This window comes from Chaetodon auriga, chromosome 6 (assembly GCF_051107435.1).
Source record: "Chaetodon auriga isolate fChaAug3 chromosome 6, fChaAug3.hap1, whole genome shotgun sequence".
Lineage (NCBI taxonomy): Eukaryota > Metazoa > Chordata > Actinopteri > Chaetodontiformes > Chaetodontidae > Chaetodon > Chaetodon auriga.
The window spans coordinates 4,065,374-4,091,992 of NC_135079.1; the positions used below are offsets into that span (position 1 = coordinate 4,065,374).

At 44.1% G+C, this 26,619-nt stretch overlaps 3 protein-coding genes across 3 annotated transcripts; all 3 read left to right on the forward strand.

The window, feature by feature from the left end:
• Nucleotides 1–2,217: 2,217 nt before the first annotated feature.
• cpa4 (carboxypeptidase A4) lies at nt 2,218–6,677 on the forward strand. The gene is made up of 11 exons (XM_076733310.1): nt 2,218–2,282; nt 2,681–2,762; nt 3,261–3,395; nt 3,521–3,619; nt 3,864–3,965; nt 4,196–4,297; nt 5,004–5,114; nt 5,240–5,330; nt 5,519–5,718; nt 6,288–6,372; nt 6,490–6,677. Exons 1-11 carry the CDS (start codon nt 2,218–2,220, stop codon nt 6,675–6,677), a joined length of 1,260 nt encoding a protein of 419 aa, XP_076589425.1.
• Nucleotides 6,678–7,479: 802 nt separating this feature from the next.
• Nucleotides 7,480–18,308, forward strand: smc1b (structural maintenance of chromosomes 1B). Its single transcript, XM_076732418.1, has 25 exons — nt 7,480–7,588; nt 7,977–8,165; nt 8,261–8,373; nt 8,701–8,904; nt 9,370–9,608; nt 9,965–10,223; nt 10,772–10,912; nt 11,115–11,197; nt 11,340–11,547; nt 11,852–12,037; nt 12,143–12,334; nt 12,421–12,567; nt 12,799–12,936; nt 13,099–13,215; nt 13,424–13,530; nt 14,151–14,292; nt 14,536–14,681; nt 15,396–15,549; nt 15,802–15,917; nt 15,977–16,131; nt 16,285–16,439; nt 16,841–16,992; nt 17,709–17,778; nt 18,010–18,120; nt 18,198–18,308. Exons 1-25 carry the CDS (start codon nt 7,480–7,482, stop codon nt 18,306–18,308), a joined length of 3,744 nt encoding a protein of 1,247 aa, XP_076588533.1.
• An 831-nt stretch (nt 18,309–19,139) lies between these two features.
• Nucleotides 19,140–24,009, forward strand: borcs5 (BLOC-1 related complex subunit 5). The gene is made up of 4 exons (XM_076734002.1): nt 19,140–19,628; nt 20,194–20,337; nt 20,993–21,150; nt 21,877–24,009. Exons 1-4 carry the CDS (start codon nt 19,571–19,573, stop codon nt 22,108–22,110), a joined length of 594 nt encoding a protein of 197 aa, XP_076590117.1. The 5' UTR covers nt 19,140–19,570; the 3' UTR covers nt 22,111–24,009.
• The last annotated feature ends 2,610 nt before the right edge of the window (nt 24,010–26,619 follow it).

The following is a 26,619-nucleotide window of genomic DNA, read 5'->3' on the forward strand; positions in this document are numbered from 1 at the left end:
GAGCGAGGCGTGCTCAGGTGACCGACGTTACCCACCACGCGCTCTGGAACAACGCGGTCATCTTTCATCTCCTGCACTGACAGAAAATATGGAAAAAAAACACAGATCCAGAAGAAAGACAATAGAAATGATAAAACAAATTGTTTCTCAGCATATATGCTGTGTGCAAAATGAGATGAACAAGTGAGCAATAAATGATTAATGGTCAATTTACTGGTGGGCCTCTGAAATATTGAGAGAGAGCTCAGCCATGAAATGCAATGTAAATGGATCTATTTATAGAGTCGCAGAGGAAGTCATGTGGAGCAGGCGAGTCGGGGGCGCCTTGTTCATATAGCTTTTAGAGGCGAATGATGGGGGGGGGGCAAGAGGGAGGAAAACACACACTGCAGCCCACATTTGCATGTAAAGCCACTTTTCGCGCTGACATTAAACTTTTAGACACACGCAGCGCGAATAGTTATAAACGATTTCCACGCCGAGAAAGACGGAAAGCCCCAGTTCAACTCCCACGCCTCCTGACCTCCCACTTTGTCTCATGGGATTGTTTGGGAGTGAAAAGGAAGGGAAGTGACACGTTAAAACCTCTTTTTATTCATTCTGAGAGGAGGAGGAGGGAGGGTTTGGCGGCGTGTCACAGCAGCTGATGGGATGCACATTCTGCTGTCAGTCAGCAGATATCAGGATGAAAACACCCTGTTCACACCACTGAGGGAAGACCGAGAGTTGATCTGGTTCTTATTGCTCCGTTAGTGCTTTGTCGAGGACGTGAAGTTGGTGTGTGGTCACTTGTTTGCAACTTGGTTATTACAAGAACATGTGATGAATCTCTCTGTTACTTTCTTTGGTTTTTGTCTATGAAATGTCAGAATGGTGGAAAAATAGTGGAAAATGTTCAGTTTCCCAAGGTGCTGTTTTCAAACATTTGGTCTGATTAACAGCCCCAAACCCAAAGATATTCACTTTAAAATGATATAAAGCAAAGAAAAGCAACATACTCACTTTTAAGAAGCTGCCACCAGCAAACGTTTGGTGTTTCTGCTTGGAAAGTGACTCAAATGATTAACCAGAACAGTCGCTGATTAATTCTCTGTTGGTCGTCTCATGGTTAAACTGACCAGTCCTTTCAGCTCTGGTCTTCTGTAAGTGGCTCCCCTCTCACTCGTACTCGGAACTGATCAAGATGAAAACCTCACTGGGTGATCAATAATTTAAGATTCAGGGTAATTCCAGCCTGCTTAATATGATGTCACTCACTGTAGCCTAAATGGGATGTAATATTACTGTGTGGTGCCCTGTAATAGAAGTTTGGTATTACGCTGCCATCTACTGGCTGCTGCGCCCACATGCAAGTGTTTGTAACTCTCTCACTATGATTGACTTCAAACGGGTGTGTTGATCATCTCAGCCCAGAACCACAGGCATTAGTCTGCTCTTATAGCAGCCTCCACTCTTCTGGTTTCAGGCTTTCCACCACATTTTGGAACCTGTTTGCTGGGATTTGCTCCCATTCAGCCACAAGAGCATCAGAGAGGTTGAATGCTGATGTTGAGCGATGAGGTCTGGCTTACAGTCTGTGTTCCAGTTCATCCTGAAGGTGCTTGATGGGATTGTTCTTCCACAGCAAGCACAGAAAAATGTTAATTGCATGACTTCTTGATTGAAGTGCACCTGCAAACTGTGACATGGGCTGATGAGTCGGCTGTGAGGGTTCAGTGATGAGTTCAGATCTAAGGATGCTTTTGCATATCATCACATCTAAATGGTTTCCCGTGTCGTGGAGTGTAAACTTTGGAAGCTTCGCCCACAGAAACAGCATGTAAGATCATGCACTTTGTTCAGTTAACAGTCCTAAATCTATGGGCTGTTCCAGTGAAGCGAAGCCAAAATGCTCCCATCGCCTTCACGGCTGCAGTCCTGCACAAGCTGCGACGATAGAGTGAGGAATCACTTTTATTGTTGCACAGTAAATAGTTCACTAAAGTAAGTGAAAACAGGGGAAAGGACCGCAGTCTGCAGCTGAGCAGACAGATAAAATACAACTTAATCGGCAAGTTTTTCACTCAAAATAGCTTTTTTCCAGACAGGACAGCTGTTTATCAGCTGAGTCAGATAACTCTCCTGCATGGGAACAGTCCACCTGTCCTCTACTAAGAGACTAGAAAACTGATGCCAGCACACTTGTGGCCCCCACACCGGTCCGGACACACAGTCGAGATGAAAGGCCTCTGGCTGCTGTTGGTGCTCGTGGCTGCGGCCAAAGCTGAGAAGGTCTTCACTGGGTGAGTTCACCTGTTCACGTTGCAAGAACACGCCTTTACTGCGGTGTTCGGTCGTCCTCCTAGCTTTGTGTTTGCTATGACTGGCTCTGAGGTCGACAAAAAAATCTTGTTTTATCCAGCCAGTTTTACGCTGGCGCTGGTGTTCAATGGGCAGAACGTGACTCGGCTTTTTCCTCTTTAGAGGAAGATGAATTCATACATACAGTCATATTTAAGGGAATAAAGTGGGAGTCGTTGGTCTGAGCCACGGCCCGTGTGTGTGATTAATTGCTTGTCATACGTTTTGGTAAGCAGTGATTAAAACCCTTCTGTGGCTGAACACTGAACAGTAGACCGTCGTGAGTAAGAGCGTCAACTAGAGTGTGAATAATAATGTTCAGGAAATGAATGTCTTCCAGAGATCAGGTCATCAGGATCAATGTGCAGACGGAGGAGCAGATCCGACTCCTGCAGGCTCTGCAGGCTCAGGAGGAGTGGGAGGTACACACACACACACACACACACACAAACACAGCATTTTGCAAACTGCTGCGTTCAGGTTCACGTTTTTTCAGATGCTTGAGCCAAACAGTTTCTCATGAACCTCCGAGAAGTACAAAAGGCAAATCAAGTTCAACTGGAAAACGATCCGCTCGAGAGTTCGTGTGGGCTGAAGGTGAACAGTCATCTCCACATGTCAAGAAGTCAGAAACTCACAGAAGAAACCCAGAGATTAACCTTTCCTCCTGTTTTATTCTGTCTACTCTGAATCTCCTGCTGCTCCTCTGAGCCGTAAAATTTTAGAAAATGTTTATTTTGGTTGACTTGAGCTTTGATTATATGAATCAGATTAAAGGTCGTTTAGATTCATATTGGGAGTTTTTGTTGGAATACAAATCACGCAGATCAGACTCAGAAGGAATTTGACACCATTGCACTCGATGTGCTTGCGTAGAAAAACAGACCTCTGAGTGTTCACGCTCTCCTGTCTGATCCCAGCTGGACTTCTGGCGCGACCCGGTCTCCACCGAGCTCCCCGTCGACGTCCGAGTGCCCCGCTCCAGTTTGAGCCCTGTGATGGAGTACCTGGGTGCCCACAGCATCACCTATTCTGTCATTATCAACAACCTTCAGGTGCGTCACCATCCTGCTCCCCCACCACCTGATCAGCTCTCTCATGTCCCTGACAGTTTTCATTAGATTTGGAAAGTGAAATGACGACGGCACTGAATTTTAGCTCTCCTGCACATCACATTCAGGAGGTTCTCGATGAGGAGAAAGCCGAGATGCAGAGGAGCCAGATGAGGGAGCGCAGCACCAGGAGCTTCAACTTTGGAGCCTTTCATCGTCTGGAGACGGTGAGCTGTTCACGCAAACACACACAGCACATCAGGAGATACGAACTCATCTGAGCTTCGTCTGATAGCTCCTGTAATCAGAGGCTCTCTCCTGGCAGCGCTGTCTGCTGTAAAGTCTAACGTTAATACAGGCCTTTCTTCAACGACTCATTTAGAGTTGTTACAAGTTCTAAAGTAAACTAGAAGTGCTTCTGTGTAGTATCAGTCACGCCACGTTTTCCTGTAATATTTGCCTCTCGTGCAGATCTACAGCTGGATGGACACTCTGGTGGCTCAGCACCCAAACCTGGTCACCAAGCAGGAAATTGGGAGATCGTATGAGGACAGGCCCATGTATGTGCTCAAGGTAGGACAGCGTGCTTCTACCTGCCTGTACTGTATGAGCATGATGTGTCTTTACACTGTAAGAAATGCGTTTGGTTCATAAATGTGTATTTTGTACATTAACAAGTAAAACCCAGAAGTATCTTATAGTTCTCCTAATTTCAACCTTCATGAGAACCTTTAAAGGCTGATAAAAGCTTTACTCTGCGGCCATTTCTATAACAGTTTTCCTGCTGTTGACATTGTGTTCAGTTCAGCACCGGAGGAAACAAGCGTCCTGCCATCTGGATGGACACAGGGATCCACTCCAGAGAGTGGGTGTCTCAGGCTACCGGAGTGTGGACGGCCAACAAGGTGCGACATTTCACCAGAAATCTGACTGACTCACCTGAAATGTGCCACATCTCCTCCAGAGGGAGGACCCGGCTCACAAAACGCTCTGGGAACATTGTTTTTTGGTTTCGGGAACATTTTCTCAGTGTTCTAACGTTCTCTAGATGTTAAAACAGCAAGTCTCACATTATTGTTTGGTTCTCAGAATGTTCTACGAATGTTAGTTGAATGTTCCAAGAGGGATACTTACAGGTTTCCCCTTAACGTTAAGTTTTTCTGACGTATTGTTAAGTTCCCTGAATGTTGTGGGAAGGTTAGTTGAACCTTTCCCCTCAACATTCACTTAATGTGAGAACTGCATGTTTTCTGACGTAAAACCAATACATTGACCAAAAACATTTGCACAGCATTCTTGTAAACATTGTGGGAAAGTTCCCAAATAGAAACCTCTGAGGAACGTTCTGGGAATCTTATTGGAACGTTTTGTGTCAGCTGGTTAAGATCTATCAGAAGTTAAGTTGACAAGAGGTGCATTAGGAAGTCTGCTGTTCTTGTTTGTGGATCAACAAAATGTGTTAATCGACCGTCTTCGTGCATTGAACCTCACATTTCTTCCTTTCTTATAAATAATCTTACAGTTTCCTCTTCTGCTGTTCCAGACATTGTTTTGTCTGTTCTGAGAATCAGAATCATCACTGCAACATCAGCACCTTGTGTTCTTGCTTAGATTGCCTCTGATTATGGTACCGACGCCTCCCTGACCTCCCTTCTGAACACCATGGACATTTACATGCTGATCCTGGCCAACCCTGACGGCTACGTTTACACCCACACCAACGTAAGTCGGCAGCATTCAGTGGAAAATGCTGGACTAACCTGCTGTATATTAGCTCTTATTGCTGTTATTGTTTTACTATGTCAGTGCTATTTTCGCTTGACTTGCGTGAACTGTGTGATGCACAGAACCGTATGTGGCGTAAGACCCGCTCCAAGAACCCCGGCTCGGCGTGCCGTGGAGTCGATCCCAACAGGAACTGGGATGCAGGCTTCGGCGGTCAGTGTAGAAAAGACAGTGAACGCTTCTCATGAACTTTATGTAGTTTTTTGTTCCCCATCACGTGAATCAATACAATACAGGCAACTGTGTGACATGTGCGTGCATGTAAGAACATGTATGTGAGCCCTCGTCCGTTGTCCCGTCGTGTCTCACACACGTGTTTTCATTTTAATGTCCCCCTCCAGGCCCCGGTGCCAGTAAGAGCCCCTGCTCTGATTCCTACCACGGCCCCTCGCCCCACTCTGAGATTGAGGTGAAAAACGTGGTGGACCTGATCCGGAGCCACGGCAACTTCAAGTCCTTCATCTCCGTCCACGCCTACTCCCAGCTGCTCATGTACCCCTACGGCTACTCTTGCGGGAACGTGGCCGATCAGCCTGAGCTGGTAAGGAAGGAAGAAAGACGCACTGCAAATTAAATCGAACACCTTCCTCCATCGCCGCATGAAACCGCCTGCAAAGTAGATCTCACACAGCAGAGTAACCACAGAGGCTGCTAAATTTTCTCTTAATAAATGTCTCTGAAAGACGAAGATGCAGCGAGTACAACCTGACTCGAAACGTCTCCTTCACTAACTTTAATTATTAAAAAAAAAGCAATATCTTGCCTTTTGACAGTCCTGGATTTCTTATCTAATTAAATTTTTATTGCTGAAATTTTAAATAATTTGCTCCAGGACGGAAGAATTGACCAATAAAAAACTCATCACTGCCACCACAAATGATCTCCTTTAACTCAGCCTTTTTTTCCAGCGACACTGCTTAAAATCTTGCACGTTAACAGGGAGAAGCAGCCTCGTAGACCCACAGACATGCAGTTACTCAGATATAACAAAGCCCTCTGAGCCCTCCAACTTGTTGGGTTGGGCTGTATAAATAAAATTGATTTGATGTGTAAACTCTGCAAAAGGTTTGCGTAGGTCCTTGAATGTGTCTCCTTTGTTGTTCCCTGTAGGACTCTGTTGGCAGAGCAGCGGTGCAGAAACTCACTTCCCTCTATGGTACCAGATATAAGGTTGGAAGCATCTGCAACATCATCTGTGAGTAACTCTTCATCTAATACGACGTCATAATGTGCTCATGTAAAACACTGAAAAACAGCTGATATATTGCATTAGCAGAGCTGCTGCTAACACTCCTCTTCCTCTTCCTCTCAGATCAAGCCAGTGGCGGCAGCATCGACTGGTCTTACAACGTGGGCATCAAGTACTCCTTCGCCTTCGAGCTGAGGGACACCGGCCGCTATGGTTTCATCCTGCCAGCCAATCAGATCATCCCCACCGCCTCCGAGACGTGGCTGGCTCTGAAACACATCATGGAGCATGTCCGCGACCATCCTTACTGATGGCTTTGACCGAGGAGAAGCTTTAAAAGGAGTTAACTCAGCTGCCAGAACTACTTTCTCATCACTCTACGCTGGTGTTTGACATCTTACTTCAATATTGACCAATAAAGTCATGAAGATACCGTTCGTCTGTGTTTCAGGACTGCTTTTTGTCTCTGTATGTCTTCTGTATTCTTGTTTCACACAGAAGGTCGACCTGTGGAAGGAAGGTTTGTGACAGAGAAGTTTGACACCTGCGTCACAAATGACTTTAAGTCAAACCTGACACCAGATAGTCTTATTTATTCCAGACTTGTAGAGATGCACAGAAATACTGAATTAGATGCCTGGCTTGTAATGACTTTTTTGATTTTTATGCCAAAACTGACTTTTTTATCGATTAAAATAATCTGTGGAAAAGCTGGATGAACTTTCAGTTCTTGAATCACTTCTGTTACTTGCTCAGACTTGACTTTTGGTCCAAAAAAGTGGTAAATAAACCTGCTTACTGGGGGTTTCTACAGACTTAAGACTTACTGAGACTTAAAAAATATTTTTTCAGGAGAGTTCAGTGGATGGTTTAGTGTGACGGCCATTGGCCCTGTTTAAAACTACTAATTGTAATTTACCTCAGAAACTGGAAATTAATTCAACTGATTTTTTTTTATTTTTTATTTTTATTTTTATTTTTTTTTGAGCTGCTAAAGGGGGATAAACTTGTCTCGCGCTTCCCGCCTCTCGACATCCTGCCTGCTTTAGTTCAGTGATTTCGCCTCTGATATGTAAATTAGCAACCTGACCCGCCACAGTAAGACTTATTATAATGGTGTATCTGAAAGAACTCCACGTAAAAAACTTCAAGTCATGGCGAGGGGATCAAATTATCGGTCCGTTCATGCCATTTAGTTGTATAATTGGCACAAATGGCGCTGGTAAGTCATTTTTTTTTTTTACACTTAACTTCCCGAGCACGCTATCGAGCTAACTTAGCTGTCAATGCTAGTAGCTTAGACGAATGATATTAAACTAGCTTTAACATTTTTGGTCAAGAGTTTGCTAAGTTGATCCTTTTTTGCACATCTGTCGTATGAAGAGGATTAACTTCATATAAACCACTTAATATAATGTCAGAGTACGTTAAAACCACATAGTGTCATTACTTTGCATAAAAACATCTTCCCAAATGGGTTATACTGTCGATATTACACCGCTGTTAGCTAACTAACGTTAGCTTAAATGTTAAGCTAATGCTTCAAACCCATCGCTTTATTCAAGAGTTGTTCAGAGTTTTGCTGAAAACGCTCCATTAAATCACACCAGGGAAATCTAATGTGATGGACGCCCTGAGCTTTGCCATGGGGGAGCGGACTGCGTCTCTCCGGGTGAAGCACCTCAGGGACCTGATACACGGAGCCCACATCGGGCAGCCGGTGGGCGACACCGCCAGCGTTGCCATGTTGTTTAGCAACTTCGAAAACGTGGAAGCTGTCTTCTCCCGGACCATCACAGGTCAGTGTAATGACTGCCGACTGCACACAGTACTCACATTTTTATAGTTGGGTTAATTGGTGAGGAAGCCACCACTCCTGTTGTTCTGGCTCTAGGTGACACGTCTGCGTATCACATCAATGATAGACTTGTCACTCTGGCCAAGTACATGGAGGAGCTGGAGAGGATTGGCATTGTGACCAAAGCTGGAAACTGTGTGGTGTTTCAGGTAAACCCTGTTGTAGAAATGAGTGTATATATCAGTAATAACATATTGCATTATAGAATGATGGAGACCACAGCATGTATACTGTAGGTTGGAGAATATATGCAGTATTCTCAATATTTGAAATTACATGATAGAGTTTATAAAATCTGTGGGCTAAAATCAATTGCATGCAATCCAATATGCACCCATTTGAAACTTTTAATAATGTTTCTATAACAGAGTTACTGTGTGTAGGGACTTTCTTGTAGTGCTCTGTTGAGCCATTACAATGGATGATAGTAATAACGCCTCACAAACAAGTCTGTTACTCATTATGCCTCTCACCAGGGGGCGGTGGAGTCCATCGCTTTGAAGGACCCAAAGGAGAGGACCAAGATGTTTGAGTGCATCAGTCAGTCGAGAGACTGTGCCACAGAGTATGATAAGAAGAAAAGGGCCATGTTGAAGGCCAAAGAGGACACTCAGTTTCACTTCAACAAGAAGAAATCTGCTGCTGTTGAGAAGAAACAGGTGTCTCAGGAAAAAATGGAGGTAATGTCACATAAAAGGAGCAACATAATCTTTCTGTCCACCCATCTACAGTGGCTTGTTCAGTTCCTGCCTGGGCCCTTTGCTGCATACCATCCCCTGTCTCTCCCCAGCTTCCCCTGTTCCTCTCTTTCCAGCTGTTACTATCATGATAAAGTAGTTACTGTTACAGACTGTTACTGTAGAATACAGCTTTAATGGTCACCGGGAATCAGTTTGCTAATTTTTTAAAACTTTGCTCTTAATTGACTTTCCTTCCTGTAATGTAGCTTTATGTTGGCGTTCATTCTGGGGCGAGAGAGCAGCAGAATTCAATTTATGATGTCCTAAGTCACTGATGTATGTGTGCTGTCAGGAATGGCATCGTGGACTGTTAAGCATCAACTGGACTGTAATTTATTTGCTGTAGTTTCTCTTGAGCTTTACTGTCCGTCGATTGACTGGTCCCCCTGCCTCCCACTTTTCCAGGCCCAGAGGTACCAGGCGCTGGTGAACGACCTTCACCAAAACCGCCTGCAGCTGAGCCTGGCTGAGCTCTACCAAAATGAGAAGGGCATGAACGCCCTCAGCAACACCCTGAGGGAGAAACAGCAGGCTGCAGCTGCTAAGAACAACAAACTGGTGAACGGAGAACAGATAGTGAAAACCTGCAGGAAGGAACATGGACGCCTCACCAGAGATCAGCAGCATGTAGAAAAGGAGATCCGGTGCGTGTTTGTCTGTGTGTATTTTTAATGGAATGTGGAACAGTGTAAAGTATTTGCTTTTAACATCGGGGAATAAACAGTATGATTTGAAAATTATAATGCTGGAAATAAAACATGTCAAACAAATATTAACCAGTACATCAGAAAGTACACTGAAGTATAGCAAATGGAGTAGTAAAAGCTCATTAAATTTGTCCCTCACCAGCCCTTAAGTTTCTCTGTGTACGAATGTTTAAAAGGCAAGCCTCAGATGATTGCATCTATTTAGCTTGATGGAACTGGCATTTAATATAAATGTGCAGTAAGTCTGCAGTTAACTAGAATTCACCTCGACCTCCTCTCACTCTGTCACTTAGTGCCCAGGAGCATATCCAGTCCCAGTGCCGGTCCCAGTACATCAAAGCCAAGGTAAACACCTCCCATCACATGAAGAAGGCTGAGGAAGTCCGTGGTTCCCTGAGGAAGAGTCAGAAGCTGATGGCTATTAAAGAGCAGGAGCTGGCAGAGGCACAGCAGGAGATCACTGAGCTAGAGAGAACCTGGAGCACCTATGAAAAGCAGGTACAAGAGAAGGCAGCATCCCGGGGGAGAGACGTCAAGCTGGATGAGGATCAGGTGAGTCAAACAACACCTCCTCCTTTCCCATTCAGACAAACCGAAAGTCAGTTAACATGGTACATAAACCATAAACACTGCACTGCATGTGAGGGTCTACAGTGCATTATACACAGACACTGTGTACAGTACATCAATGTTTGTATGTATGTAATATTTTCTTTTCAAAAAGTAGGAATCGGTTATACAGCTGTACATAAAACATTACAAATGGCTCCAAACTAATTTCATGGAAGGCCACTGTATTTGGAAAGCTCCTTGGCAGAGTTACACTGATTCTTTTAGGCCACACTTAAATTCACATAATTCAGTCCAAATATATATTAGAGGTTTGAGGGTAACTCAAACTCAAACTCAGCAAACTCTGAATATCCACTGCTTATCTTGCAACTCCTACTGCCAAAGGCCATGAATCAGACAACAATAAACGTCAATGTTAATCCCAATTTTGCACATGCTACCTAACTGCATGTACCTCTAAATGACAAGGGACAAAGTGACATTGTCATAACACCCTCAGTTTGTGTTTGCGTGTGTTTCTGCTACAGCTACAGAGATACAAAGAGCTGAAGGAGCTGGCTCGAAAGCAAGGGGCTGTCCTCAGACAGCAGGCAGAGAAGCTGCACTGGGAGGTGAGAGCGGACTGCGAGAAGATGGCTTTTGATCAGCGCAAAAGGAAGGAAGTGGAGGTACGGTCAGTGACACACTACTTTATTTGTCATATTTCCAAAAGGCGAAAACAGCACCATAAGCGATGAGAGTGAACCAGAACAATGAAGTTGTGGGAAGGACAGCTAAACAAGTAGCTGAAACTTGTCATGTGATATGTTGTTACTGTAAAAACTTTAGTTACTATATATAGTTACGGCATTGGAACGTCATCTGTTGTAGGCTGCTATCAGGAACAACCAGACTCAGCTGGAAGATTTGACAAGCAGGGCAGAGAAGCTAGAGGAGTACACCAAGAACTGCAGGTATGTCATGTGCACCCCTTATCCTGTATGGCTGTACAGTGTAGTGCCAGTCAGTAAAAAACTCAATTACCAGTTGCAAATTGTATACTTTAAAATCAGGATGTAACATCACAGAAGGAAACTGATTTACTGTGTGTTTCAGCTCGTCCCTTGAAGAGTTCCGTAAGCAGGAAGAAAGCCTTGGTGCAGAGCTGCAGCAAGGCCGCCAGCGCACTGAGGAGGTGAACCAGGAGCTGGGACAGGTGCTGGAGGAGCTGAGGACTGCACGCCTGGACAACCAGGAGAGCAGACGCCAGCTGCAGCGCAAAGAGATGCTCGAGAAGCTCCGCAGACTCAACCCTGAGACTGTGGTAAGAGATAGATAAGCATAATGAGACAGGATGACTGTAAGAAAGCAGTGAGAGGCAGAAGATGTGTTTAAGGAAGTCATTCCTCTTGTGAAATTAAAAAAACAACAGCCAACAAGGCTATCTAGCTAATCTCACTTGGTGCTGCGGTGCTGAAAACAACAAAAAGAGCTAAAATAAGTCTTCTGTGGTGTAAGCACAAAGGCAATCTGAAGACTATATAGTCTTTGGTAAATGTCACTTGACCCGTAGGAAGGATTCATTTTCTTTTTTTTCCCTTTTCATTTATTTTTCCTTCCTGTCTCAGTATGGACGCCTGTCTGACTTGTGCAGCCCCATCCATAAGAAGTACCAGGTGGCCGTCGCCAGGGTGTTTGGCCGCTACATGAACGCCTTAGTAGTGACCTCAGAGAAAGTGGCCCGAGACTGTATCAGTTTCTTAAAGGAGGAGCGAGCTGAGCCGGAGACCTTCCTGCCCATCGAGTACTTGGATGTGAGTTCAAACTAAATCAAGCCACGACCTTTCTGGATGGTTAAAAATGTACATTTAAAAAGAAGGTGAAGTTGTGTTAATGACAACCATATCTGCTGCGCCCAGGTGAGTCCTCTGAGTGAGCGACTGAGGGAGGTGCCAGGTGCCAAGATGGTTGTTGATGTTGTACAGATTAACACGGCTGCAGGTGCTGCTCAGCTGAGGAGAGTGGTGCAGTTTGTCTGTGGCAACGCCTTGGTGTGTGAAACCATGAAAGAAGCCAGGAGCGTGGCCTTTGACAGGCAGGAGCGCATGAAGGTAAGCTTGGTCCTCAACGACAGACGCTGGAGTCAGGATCAGTTAAATCATATTTTTCTAATGTTGTCCTTTACTGTTTTCTGCAGACAGTATCTCTGGACGGGACGCTGTTTGCTCGCTCAGGCGTGATCTCTGGAGGCTCCAGTGACCTGCGGACCAAAGCTCGTTGCTGGGACATGAAGGCCATGATGCTGCTGAAGGAACGCAAGGACCAGCTGACAGCAGAGCTGCGTGTGAGTAAACACACAAAATGTCAAATGTTTTAGAATAACCTTACAATGTAAAATTCAAAGTAAAGTAAACTTCCTTCCCTCTCTACATGTTTGTGGTTTTAACAAGCATCATGTGTTGGCATATACAGTAAATACTCGATTTCTAATGCTGAATAATTTTTAAACAAATTACTGTAGATTGCATAGTTTATTCTCATTTAACTGTCACTGTCTGTGTTGGTCCTGAGGCAGGATTTGATGAGACTGAAGCGGAAGGAGTCAGACCTGAAACAGATCATCGCTCAGGCTCAGGGTGCAAAGACCCGCCTCAAATACTCCAAAACTGACTTGCAAAATCTTCGGAAGGAAAACGTCCTGAAATGCCAAATGGTAAATATAATACCATCATTGAGACTGTGTTCTTTGATTATTTGGTTTAAAGCTTATTAGATATACAGATGTATTGCATTGTGGTGACACAGGAACAGACAGGTACTGACACAGTTTCTGAGTACTTACTCTGTCTTGTCATGTCCTCCTAATTGTTTTCAGGAGATTTCTCGGATGGAGAGTGAATTAGCAAACCTGCACGTTCAGATCCAGGTGCAGGAGGAGAGTTTGGAGGTAAAGAATGCAGAGATGAAGAAGATCAGAGGCCAGATTGACCAGGTACTGTCTGCACACCGTCCTCAAGACAGTCAGGTTCATATCTTTTGCTGAAATTTTGTTCGTGTTTCACCTGGTTGGTGTGTCGTCATCATTTTCAATGTCTAGATGTCGGCTAAAGCTGCTGGTAGACAAACTTCTTTACTCCTGTCAGCGATTGTCAAATGTCTGGCTGCATGTTTTTAACGGTGTTGATGCTCTCTGTCTTTAGGTGGAAGACTTGGTGTTTTCTGACTTCTGTGCCGACATCGGTGTGGACAGCATTAGAGAGTATGAACAGGAGCATCTGAAACAGCAGACAGAGCTTGACAAGAAGCGGTACGACAACCACACATCAGCATCTTCATTTCTATATGGGCTAAACATAACCAGCAAAATCAGTGATGAATGTATGATAAAGATGATAGCTCTGTTTTTTGGGATTGTATGAAGTACTTATCTGTAGTCAGTGTATTATCTACTGTAGATGCCTGTTGGCACCCAGTTTGGAAAAGCAGTGGCAGTACCAGTGTAGGAAGCTAAGCAGTGTACTGCTCTATACTGGCTGCAGCCACAAAAGACATTTTATCTACCTAAACAAAGGCCCATCTAAAAAAAATCATGTCAATTTAAGTGTGCGCTCCTTCTCCTCACAGTGTTTTTAAATGCGTTTAGTCACAGTAGCTCTCGATGGCAAAACCTATTTGGGCTCCAAGTACCGAACTACCTCTTTAAAGCACCTTGCCTTCCACCACAGATTGGCAGCATATGTATCTCAATCATAAAGCACGCCAACTGGGTGATGGCATCGCAGTGCATCACAATGTGTGTGTATGCAAATTATCCGATAAAACGACGTGCATAACCATTGACACCCCTAATTTCTATGCATGTTTAGGTGTACATACTGCAGCACGTACTGTTCTACATCCTAAACACCTTGATATGTCTCCTTTAAGGCTGGAGTTTGAGAGTCAGTACGCTCGCTTGAATGCGCATCTGGAGTACGAACAAAACCAACTGGAGCAGCAGAAGAAGAAGCTCCACAAGATGGAGGAATGCATCGACAGCGAGGAGAGAATCATGGCCGAGCAGAGGAAGGTAGTCATGTCAGGCTTTCGTTCTGTTATTCCAGATGTAGCTCCTGTAATATGGGTAAGAGGTGTCCAAAATGCAGCTAACAAACATGGTAAATGTTTCTCACTCGTCTTCTCTTGGAATATTGATTTCCTCCAGTTGAGATTTAAACGTAAGCCTGTATTTAATCTATGCTGTAGCTGATGTGAAATCAAACCTTTCAGTGATTGCAGGCATTTTCAGTCTGATGTTTCCATTTCAAATCAGGATGAGGAGAAGCTGCTGGTGGCGCTGGAAGACGGTCAGAACAAACTGTTGGAGCTGAAGAACCTGCTGCTGTCGAAGAAGAGCCATGTGGCCACTGCCAAAGCTGAGCTGGACCAGAAGACCCAAAGCGTCCAAGAGATCAACAAGTAATGCTGTGACTAATGCTGCGGTGCAGTTGTTACTGTGACTGTGCTGCTGTGCTGTTATTACTGCCAACAAAGCAGCTTCTGTTTGAGGGTTTCACACGTCAGGGTTTCCAAAATGGTGCCGCTCCACCTGCCCTGGAAGATTTCAGTGTCCCGGACAAATGGGAGAAATTCCTGTCAAATATTATCAGTGCTCATGGATGCTCTTTTTGTGCCCAAGTGACTAAGAGGGACAACAACCTTTGAAATTGGTCCATTACTGTTTGGTCTGAAACAGCTGCTGTGTCTCTCTTATCAAAGCCACCAGACTCCATTTACAGAAACAGTCATTTTATCATCAGAAAACATCCTTCATTCAAACTTGACAGAAACATACAACATAAAAATCAATAAAAACATTTGCATTTTTTTTAGTTTAGCCACCACCAACTCTGGTTTGATTGAAATAAACCCTTCATTCACTCAGTGTGATGTGAAAACATCTGGGGAGGAGTCATCATCGATTAAACGGATGGTTTCAAATCACAAGGAGCTTACCACTGCAATGTGATGAATTTCTGCTTTAAACAGGACATTAGTGGGTTTTTTTCTTTTTTCTGGTTTCTCCACGAACTAACTGTCAAAATATTATGATTTTTAAGAATGTCGAGATTCCCGATGACCAGAATGATAAAATACAACAAGAAAAGATGCCAAATTTCCTCTTCCCCTCAGAGAGTTGGTGAAGCTTCAGCGGGAGGTGATGACCGCAGAGACGGCCTTGGAGCAGCAGCGCCTTGCCAAACACAACTTACTGCTGGCCTGCAAGATCCAGGATCTGCCCATCCCTCTGCTGTCAGGAAGCCTGGATGAAATCAGTGAGGTGCAGGTAGGACGGAGAGACGTGCAGATGCCACTTTTGACAGATGACTGCTCTTCGTCTCCTCTGAATTACCGGTTCAGCACCGGTCCTGCACAATTTTTTGGGAAAAAAAAAGAACTTAATAAAATAAACCCTCACATTAGAGTAATGAAGACTGAGAGCTCCAACTTATTTTGAGTAACTTAAGAAGGAAAGAAACTGCTGGAATAACTTTTGGTGTCAGTCTAACGTGATGACTGATTCTTCTGGTTTGTGCAGCTGGACACAGAATCTGAAAGCACTTCAGCCACCGTGGACATCTATGAGAGAGAGGCACAGCTACTCATAGACTACTCTGGAGTGGAGGCAGGACTCAGGGTGAGACATGGAGCCTCGTCAGCGCCCGAATTTTCTCTTAGTGCTGTTCGTTTGTGTTGACGTCCGTTTGTGTGAGTCTGCAGGCAGAGGAGGAGGTGGGGGCCTACCTGGAGAGGCTGAAGGAGTCGCTTTCCTCCACAGAGGGAGTGCTGCATCGCACCACTGCCCCCAACCTGAAGGCTCTGGAGAAGATGAGGGAGGTGAATGCCAAGTTAGAGGGAGTGACGGAAGGTATTTTGTTGTTCAGTGTATCTAACAAGTTTTTAATTTCAGAATGAAGCTCGATTGGTGGAATGGGTCTGCTATAATACACCACAGTTTATAGATTCATTCATTCAGAACTGAAGTGCTGCTGTTCACCTCTGATTCCTGCCTCTCACTCAGCCTTTGATGCCAGCACCAGAGCAGCCAGGAAATGCAGCCAGGAGTTCGAGCAGGTCAAATCTCAGCGCTTCCGCCTCTTCAGCCAGTGCTTTGACCACGTGTCTGTCGTGAACGATCAGATCTATAAAAAGATATGCAGGAACAGCAGCGCTCAGGTGAAGCAACGAAGCCTCAACCACAGAAACACACTCACAAGTCTATCGTTTTTCATCGTGTTTGCGTCCATTTGAGTCGCTTTTCTTCTCTCCGCCACTGTCGTGTTTGTAAAAAAATGAGCTTAACATCAACTTTAGTAGACAGACTTAAACATTTTCAGCCCAGTAACCAGCCAGTTGGGTTAGTTTGCACTTCAGGGTGTTAAAGGTTTTTGTGCTGTATATATAAATTGTAAAGTAGGGCTGTGGGCCAATTCACCATTATGTTACCTTCTTTGGCAAGAGTGACTTATAAGACATTTATTTAAGGGCCCGGTGTGTGAGATTTTGTGGCATCTAGCAGTGAGGTTAACTAACAAGAACAAGATGCCTTCAATGACATGGACTCGTATGTGCTCCAGGCCATTCTGAGTGCAGAGAATCCAGACGAGCCGTACCTCGGTGGCATCAACTACAGCTGCGTGGCACCGGGGAAGCGCTTCATGTCCATGGACAACCTGTCGGGCGGAGAAAAGGCCGTCGCTGCCCTGGCACTGGTGTTTGCCATCCAGAGGTACCACTGGGCTGACAGTCAAACCCTGAAACAGACCAGACTACAATACATCAGATTAGAGTCGGGGAGACTGGGTGTAAAAACAGATGTTTCCAACATTAGGAGAAATTAAACAGAATAATAAAAACTGCGTGTCATGAATGTAATAGCACCAGATAGCAATGACAACAGATATAATGATGCTTCTTTAATGACAGATTTGACTTACACCACCGCCCTGTTCCCAAAATCATTTAACAAAGTCTGTCAGACGTAAATTCAGCCGGACAGCTGGATCCCTCATAGCTATAAAAACAAAACCCAACACATAAACGTAAATTGCCGTTATAGCACAGCTGTTGACACACCATGAAATATCTTTCAGAAACGACATTTTTTTCTGGAGGGAGACTGGGGGTACTTCGCTTGAGTTTATAAACTGCTGAGTGGACTAATAAAGTGACGGCTCTGTAATCTGAAGAGCCCGTCGACCCTCTTATCTTTCACAACTTGACGTGTTGTGAACTCTCTCTAAAGAGATACTTCATCTCCATCCACCATCGCTGCTGCTTTCTTATTTTCTTCTGAGCTGAAACTATGATTTTGAAGACTTTTTTTTACCTCTTTTGACTGATACGTCTCATGGTACGGTTCATCATTTTTAATGGCTGCCGCTCTTTGCTGGCTCACTGTGTCTGTGCTGTTTGGCTCGGTGGCGTTTGTGTCACTTCTCCCAGCTTCCGCCCTGCTCCCTTCCTCATCTTGGACGAGGTGGATGCAGCCCTGGACAACAGTAATATTGGAAAGGTGAGATTCCAGCTGCATTAAGACTTTAAGTTTAAATCTGAGTTTAGTTTAAAGTTTAAAAATCAACAGGTGACACATTAGCGCTCTTTGGCTTTTGTTTGAGATTAAAATGACGCCTCAGTACCTTTTATATAGTTTGTGTGTGTTCAACTGTGCACTGTTATCCTGTCATCTTATTTGTTGTGGATCATATTTGTGCACACCTTGTGTGGGTGTTTTGTTTGTGTCTAGGTGACCAGTTTCATCAGAGAGGAGACGAGGGAGAACACGCAGATCATCGTCATCTCCCTGAAGGAGCAGTTTTTCTCCAGGAGTGACGCCTTGCTGGGAGTCTACTCTGATGTAACAAACTTTTAGAAGAACTCCTCATGTCAGTATGTCGTGACGCTGCGGTCACTGTGGTGTTTTCTTCTCCACAGTTTGCTGAATGCATGTTCAGCCGCATGCTGACCCTGGACCTGCGACCCTACCCTCTGGCTGAGGAGGACAGTGAGACAGAGCGGGACAAAGACAGGACGGGACTCGCGTAGCCTAGAATCACCTGAATGAAGCCCGTGCCCTTTGTGGCTCTGGGTGTGCAGCCAAAGCTGTTACTTTAAGCACCAAATATTGATTTCTGGGTTCCATTTTAGGCTGTTTAATGTTTTAATGTTTAAATTGATTTTACTCAATTGATTTTAAGATTTTTGTCGTTTTTGGGAGTGCTCTCCAGCGTAGTTAGCATTTGACTGGATTTCTATCTGTCTACATGTGAAAGGTCTGGCAAGTTTTGTCAATAGCAGGACCCACAGAGATGGTGTTAAATTCAGCGATGGTGCTCCTCAGATGGTTAAATGGCAAATATAGCAGTATTAAAGGAGAACTGTTCAGGGTTCTCAAACGATGGTTCTTGTTTATCTCTTTTGGACGTTCCACGTTATTGAAGATGATGAGTGTTGCTTTATTACTTGTTTGTATTTCTTACTTGAATTGTTTGTACTGAACTGATGCTTTTCAGTGTGAGTTGTGTCCTGTTCATTAAATATACAGAGTTCATCGTCCTGTGTGCTTTTTAACTGCGTGTATTATTTCAGGAGGTCTCCATTGGCCACAAAGGGGCACAATTACACCAGAAATATCAAAGTTTTACCCACCTGAAGGCCATGATTCTCACCTCCTTAATTCCTTTTATTGTTTTATATCATTAGTTAAATACTGTTCTTAGCTTTTCCTGTTGTTGTTATTATTATTTGTCTAACAAAAAAGTGGCAAAAATGGATGCAGAAGTTAAGCATCGCTGATACTGTCTTGCTTATATTAGACCTGGTAGCAGTAGGGGGCGGTAACGAGCTCATTGGGCAGTCACAAACAACCCCGTGATCAGTATTTACGGAAGTGCTGCCTCAATGAAGTCAAGTCGCGGTATCGAGTCATTCAGTTAGCATCTCATGTCGATGTTACAGCACGTTAACTCCTCAAACGATGCTCGGTATCACTTACTATCAAGGTAGGAATCCGGACTTAGCTTGAAAGGAACGTCTGGTAGCCAGTTGGCTAATCAAGCACGGACATTTTGAGACGTTGCTAGCTTAGTTAGCTAACGTTAGCCTTTACTCAGTGACATTGCAGAACGCTAACACAAATTTTCAACCCCCCTCTCGAGGACATGGTTGTGTGGTTGTCAGCTTTGGTGTGTTTTGAAGTCATATGAAGACTCCGCGGACGGTCTATCCGTTCTTTAATTTCTATGGCTGCAGTTTCTGGAAGCGTTGACAAAAGCTAACCGGTAGCTAGCTAACCGACCGTTAGCACCATGGGAGCCGAACAGAGTGGAGATGCGGAGCACAAACACTCCGATTACAGCTCATCGGGTGAGTAAGACTGCGTACTCATGTGAACCAATTAGTTTTATATATTTTTTTAAAATGAGTTTTCATAAACGTAAACCAAAATAAAGTTAGAATTTTGTGTTGCAGTTGCCATTTGTATGTTAAGTACCAACATTTTCAGATACGGTGGGGAAGGAAGTACTCATATCCTTCACTATAAGTAACAGACCAAAGTGTAAAAATACTGAAGTACAAGTCCTGCAGTCAAGTGACATAAGAGCAGAAGTGTTAACAATGATCGGCGTATCACTATTAGTTATCTATCAACATGAGCTTTTTAAAGACGTAGAGTCTCTCTGAAATGCAGTGGAGTTGAAGTATTTATTCAGTAATGTACAATGGAATTTCCTCTAATCTTAACTCCAGTACTTGAGTTAATGTACTTGTCATATGCCAAATGTTATGTGCGTCATTGGAGAAAGTGTAGCTGGATTCACTGTAAAGTGTTTACTGAATGTAATCTTGAAACGTTTCTAAACACATCATGATGTGATGCCTTTGTGTTATGAGGTCTGTTGATTTCATGGTAATGGTTTATTTTTTGCAGTGGTGCCTTCTCCAGCCAAGCAGAAGGCAAAAATGGATGATATTGTGGTTGTGGCCCAGGGGACCCAGTCAATGCGAAACATCCACAATGACCCAGATGTCATCAAGCTTCAAGAAATACCCACCTTTCAGCCGCTTTTGAAGGGTAATTCTTATGTGTCTCAGCTGCTGACGTGGATTTTGACTGGATATTTAAGAAACCATTAATGAAGACAGACAGTGGCTACATCGAGCTGAGTGTATTAATAAAATGTAAAATCACCAACACTGATCACACAGTGTAGACAGCACACACCCAGAATCAACTTTCACAAGTCTAAGATTAAACACACACAAAGTAAAAGCAGACGTCTGACAAAATATCCGCACACTGCTCTGATAGCCTCCAAGAAATGAAAAATCAGTTCCCAGTGTTTTGAAGTGTTGACATACCATTTTTTGAGATTGACGTGTTGCTCTGTTAAATTAGATTTATTCAGAGGAATCAGTACATTGTGCAGATATTTTATTTGACCACTACTATTTCAGTTTCCGCATGAAGATACTGAGACTTTCATCTGTTTTCAACCATTTTGAAATTCTGTGCACTCAGGCTAATCGCTGCAACCCATTAACGCTGTATTGGAAAGTGGATAATGAGCCAAGTTTCCTGTGTAGGCGCACTTCTGAAATAGCAGGAGGGTAGTTCTGTCAGATCTTGTGCAAAGCTAATTACAATAATTACCAAGTGTTACGCTGTTGTCAAGTGTTACTCTGTTCCAGCATGTCCGTGTAAGTCACTCGCTCTTCACTCTCCACAGGAGTGCTGAGCGGCCAGACGTCACCCAGCAGTGTGTGTCTGGAAAGACTGGATGCTGCCCAGGTTCTGCAGCTCTGCATCCGATACCAGGACCACCTGCACCAGTGTGCCGAGGCCGTGGCCTTCGACCAGAACGCGCTGGTCAAGAGGATCAAAGAGGTAAAAATACCGTAGTGTGCATGAGACGTTTACCACACGGTCCTAAAACAACCATATCAAATATTGTGTTCAACCACCGATATCAGCAAATGTTTGTCAGCAGCAGCAGGGAAGCAACGTCAGATGAAGTGCTGCTGAAGCGATTAGTCGATTGATTCGAAAATCAGTGCACAACATGTTATTTTCGCAGCCAATAAAGTGCCACAAAAACACCAAACGTGTTGGTTTCAGTTCTCAGATGTCAGAGGTTGAGGATGTTCTCTCTGTTGTATCACTGTAAATTTTATATGTTTCAGTTTTGCTTTACATTGTGCTGACTAAACGATCGACTAATTGAGAAAAGTCACTAAGAGGATGATCAGTGATCAAAGTAATATACAGTTGCAGCCATGTTCCAAAAGCCAAAAAAAGCTGACAGATGTGCGAGACTTCATGAAGTTTTCGTGGCTTAATTTTTCTAACATGTGAAAAGAATTTTTCTGTTTCTGTTTACTTAATAAAGACGGTTGAATCTGGGATGAGGCAGTTGGTTTTGTCCCAATTGTTTTATGTGTCAGTCTCACTAAAATGTGCTTCATATTTTATATATGTTTTACTGTTTTAAATGATATTCATGTATTAGTGCTGAAGCAGTTTTCCAAGCTGTTTTTCTCTGTTTTACTTTGAGATGATTCAAAGTGTCACCAAAAGTCAAACACTGTGTCTCAACTGCCTCTTTCTTTCCAGATGGACTTGTCAGTGGAAACGCTATTCAGCATAATGCAGGAGCGCCAGAAACGCTACGCCAAGTACGCTGAGCAGATCCAGAAAGTCAACGAGATGTCCATGATCCTGAGACGCATCCAGATGGGCATCGACCAGACGGTGCCGCTGATGGAGCGCCTCAACAACATGCTGCCCGAGAGCGAGCGCCTCGAGCCCTTCAGCATGAGGCCTGATGGGGATTCTGCCACCAAGTAGCCTCCATTAAGCCAACACAGCTGCTGCTTCTTACCTGAGTCTCCATCCAGTCCTCTGTCCAGGATGAAGTGCAGGTCTGTCCAGCTGGAGGGATACTCAGTCTGTGTGGGTACAAACAGTCTTAACCCGTTAAAGTTTTGTTTTCGTAGCAGAGGTTTAAATGTGTGAGACCGCTCTCGTCAGGTCTCCGGGTCACGATCACTTCTTTTATCCTTTTAATTAATTAATTACTAAGTGTAATAATTAATGCAGGGAGTCTTACTGAACACTCATGCTCTTAATCAGAAGCATTGTACTTACTGCACAGCACCTCTCAGCTCTCACACATTCATACCTGAGTTTAACCACAGCCTTCTGCTACGGGCCGCTGAGCAGCTCTACCGCAGCACCTGCCAGCTTATGAAGTGCTGCCATCGAATGTACCCCAGCAGCAGAGGCCCTGGACATTATTTCTTATTCTTTTGCTGCTGGGAATCAAACTGGCAATCTTCCCGGGACGGGCCTGTCTTACTAATCTAAAGGCAGGGGAGGGACAAACTCTTTCGACTGAGTCAGAATGAACTCCATATGCTCCAGAACTTGTCCTGCAGATGTGTCGCAGGTTTTAGAGACTCAAACAGCTGCGAGCGACTTAAAAAGTGTCTCACAATCCTGCCGCTCTGGAGGTTTGTGCACACCCCCCAAAATATCAAAGCAGCTCAAGAGCCAGCCATCTTGCACATTACAGATATGTGCTCGTGGTTGTGGCATTCATCCCGCTCCCACGCCATATGCCTCGCTCACTGCCTGGAGATCCCTTCCACGAACTGCTTGCATGCAGATCGACAGCTTTTAACTGTTTGAACACTGTCAGTGTATCATTTCGGAACATTATGATGAAGAGGCTCACGGAGAGGATGAAGGATTGTTGCCATTGGATTATGAAAAGTGAATGGATTCACTGCCCATTGGAACTAAATGAGAAACGTCTTTGTGGACAGAAGACGGCCTCGATTTTCCTCATGAACTTGTGGACTTCAGTTTTGTGATGAGAGAACTTTAATTTATTTGGATGAGTTTGCTCTAGCAGCTGTGCCAAACCTGTTTGCATGCAAAAGAGCAAATAAAGTGAAACAAAGGACTGAACAGAGACACTGATGCTTCAGTTTTTCAGAAGATCGGCACAGAAAATGTTTGCAGATGTGGACAGAAAAGTCGTCTCTGACCGAACGAGCTGTCCGATCTCTGCGCCGCAGCGTCAACTCCGCTCGTCACAGTGATCGCCAAACATCACACACACCAAAGATTCGCAAGCTCCTGAATAATAAGTGGCACTTTAGAAACGGCCGTATCTTTGGTCTCTTTGAGGACAGTGATCACGTTAACTTCTCTGAATCTTTGCTTCTGCATCAGACGTTTGGCTCTTTAGTCTCAAAAGGTCAGTTCACCCGAGTGATAAAAAGAAAAACCTCTGGAGGTGCCGTCTGTGTCGATAGTTTGGGTTTTATTTGTCCAAGTTTTGACAAATCTGTCTATGAAATTTCTGCTGCCACAGTTCGGTTTTATTTGTGATGCTTAAAGCGATGAAGAGTCACATTAATCAACAGCATGTCCCTGTTTCTCGGGATAACCCATTAAACACCTTTCAGCAGTAATACAGACTATTGATTATAGAGAAGTGAGGGGGACGTTGTGTCTGGAACACTGAACTGTTAATGAACTTTTCAATGCTTCATTCATATTATTAGATTTGGTGGCAGCAGAAACGTCAGAGCTGGACTTTTTAAAACTTGTGCAAATGAAATCAAAGCTGTTTGCATGACTTTATATCACTAAAGCTAACTGAGATATTTTTTTTTTCCCTACTTGGGTTGAAGGAACACTTTAGCTACCTAATCACTGGTCCGTTTTCAGTGTGGCAATAAAAAAAACTAGACAAAAAAAGGGAAAAATTGTCATTATTTGCAGCGGTGTTTCACTGCAGGCTTGTGTACGGACACTAGGTGGCGCCAGAGAAAGTGTCTGTGGCGTTTTGACACACATTTTAAGGTTTTAAAGTCCAAAGTCATGCAAAAATGTTTTTTCTGTGCCCCCCCCCAGCCCTAACCAGCTCACTGTAGCCTGAACCTGTCCGTGAAGTGTCGCTCTGCTTTGTTTAGAGCTGCAGCGATTGAAGATTACTGTGAGAACATTAGCATGAAAACCAGCAGTCATGTCATCAGCTGGAGCACAAATCCATGTTTAACAAGGTTTTAATCCTGTCGTTCTGATGCATAGAACTTATTGCTTCTGCTTTGGTGGGTTTGGCCACTCGTCAAAGCGTCTGTTTGTGACGACAGCAGACGAGTCCGGCTGAGTCGCTCAGTGACTACAACACGCGTGTATCAAACGAATCAGAATTAGCCGTTAAAGGCATCAAAAGGAAGGGCTTCCTGCTAATGGAGAGTGTCTCCTCTCTGGATTCAGCGCTGGATAGTGTTTTCTCCCATGAGGCATTGCAGTCTGATTAGAGTGGCTGTGTACGTTGTTGAATTTTTCATCAGTGTATAAATACGCTGAACTCAATTACACCTAGGATGGTCCTCCGGCTGGCTCGCTTTGAGGTGCAGAATTAGCTGGATCCGTTGACATAAGGGACACAAGCAGAGACAAGTTTTCTTTGAATTTAAAGCAGAGCTCCTTTGATATGTTATTGCCTTTCATGTGTAAATTAAAACGGCTGAAAAACGTCTTAAACGGCCTTAGGGGTATTGTTTGAACGTTGGAACAGAAATGGAAATTGTCGCTGCGTTCTGTGGCGAGGAGGTCTATAAGTTCCTCCAAGTCTTTGTGATGAAGAGGAGCTCCTGATGCTCAGAGCGGGATATTAACGCCACGAGATGATACAATACGATCTGCCACCAGGAAATTCATTCTCTGAAATGAAAGAGAAATCCAATTTCCCTTGTATACTTCTCATTTGAATATAAATCAAAGGCTGCTTTGCTCCCTTTTCCCTTCCTGTTTTGCCCACTCAAAATTGGAAACATGAAAGTAAGTCTGGGCTTCTTATCCCCGTCATCTCCGAGGGGGAAACTCAAACCAGCGCCGGGCGTTTGGCTGCGATAACGGCCGAATTTAGAGTTTCCTGACAGCACGTCACTGAAATGTGAAGAATGTTCTGCATTATTGTGTTTTAGTGACGTAATTCAAAGGATTAAATTGTGCTTTTCAGCCTGTCAGAGGTCATAAAGTATAAATCATAGAGTGAATTTAAAGTGGTTTGGATCTGTAGCTAAAACAATTAGCCGATCATTGGATCGACAGAACGTTCATCAGCAAGTATTTTGGTAATTAGTTGTGAGTCAGTCTTTGTTCCAGCTTTATGACAGTAAACTGAACGTCTTTGGCTTCTGAAATGACATGAAAACCACATGAAGAAGCAAAAGCTTTGGCTCCTGTAAACTCTGGTAAATAATCAAGAAACTAATCAGCAGTTGGATTAATGAAAACATCCGTTAGCTAAACCCAAAAATGTTTTATGAAATCCTGATTGTGAGAAATTTGCTGGGTTTTTTTTTTACACTTTTTTCGGAAAATTTATGGGCCAAATGATTAATCAGTTAATCGGTAAGATACTCCTCATAGTCATCAATGATGAAAATCAGTTCCAGCACCACATGGGAGAGAATTTACTCGATTACAATAATTCACATCGTTAGCTGCCATTCAGAGAAATCTAGTTTTGACAGTTCGCGGAAATCTGCTTCTTCGCCTTCTTGCTGAGTTGGATGAGAGGTTTGATGCCACTGTTACACTTTTCCACTGAATATGAAACTGCAGCCTGCAGCCGGTTAGCTTAGCTTAGCATAAAGACAGGAAGCAGGGGGAAACAGCTGTGCAGGCGGCAGAGAGTCCAGGGAGTCAGGTCAGTTTCAAAAGGACTCTGCTCTTTCAGACAGGTTCAGGTCAGGTTTTGATGAGGTCTCAGTCTGTTTCTGGCCTCATTTCTTTTTTTTAAATGTGTGTTTATTGACTTTATTGACCTTTCAGGTAAATATCTTTGCCAAACACAAAAACGTGACTGTTTTCCTGCACAAAAACTGATTTAAAAATCGAACTATTCCCTCTAACTGGACTGAAGTTTGTCTTATCAGCGCGCTCGCTGTGAGGATGTGGAGGAGAGGCGAGAGGCGTCCCTCAGATGATTGTCTGTATCGACTGTATTGACTTTCATCCTGTAAAATTACCCAGCGCTGCTTTTTTATTTGACACCCAGTCACCCCTGGTGATAGATACCCCCGTGGACCCTCCCTCTTGAGCCGCAGCCAACCATCATTCCTCTTACCGGGGACAAGAACTCTACCTCAGACCAGATCTATCAGAGGACGTCTAATAAAGCACTTTGTTGCTTCATTGCACAGTCGAGCTCTCAAGGACGCCGAGCCGCCGCAGCAGACCAGGAGTGTCCTTCCACTGAAATACCACGACTCCAGGCATGTTGAGGAGGGCAACAGCCATCAACTGCCTGCCTGTTAGGACATCTGGACA

Coding starts and splice junctions, on each gene's coding strand:
- smc1b (XM_076732418.1), top strand. CDS start 7,480: ATGGTGTATCTGAAAGAACTCCACGTAAAAAACTTCAAGTCATGGCGA. Junction 11,198..11,339: donor GAGTACACCAAGAACTGCAG/GTATGTCATGTG, acceptor TGTGTGTTTCAG/CTCGTCCCTTGAAGAGTTCC. Junction 13,531..14,150: donor ACAGAGCTTGACAAGAAGCG/GTACGACAACCA, acceptor GTCTCCTTTAAG/GCTGGAGTTTGAGAGTCAGT.
- cpa4 (XM_076733310.1), top strand. CDS start 2,218: ATGAAAGGCCTCTGGCTGCTGTTGGTGCTCGTGGCTGCGGCCAAAGCT. Junction 3,396..3,520: donor TCATTATCAACAACCTTCAG/GTGCGTCACCAT, acceptor CATCACATTCAG/GAGGTTCTCGATGAGGAGAA. Junction 6,373..6,489: donor AAGCATCTGCAACATCATCT/GTGAGTAACTCT, acceptor TCTTCCTCTCAG/ATCAAGCCAGTGGCGGCAGC.
- borcs5 (XM_076734002.1), top strand. CDS start 19,571: ATGGGAGCCGAACAGAGTGGAGATGCGGAGCACAAACACTCCGATTAC. Junction 19,629..20,193: donor CTCCGATTACAGCTCATCGG/GTGAGTAAGACT, acceptor TATTTTTTGCAG/TGGTGCCTTCTCCAGCCAAG. Junction 20,338..20,992: donor CTTTCAGCCGCTTTTGAAGG/GTAATTCTTATG, acceptor CACTCTCCACAG/GAGTGCTGAGCGGCCAGACG.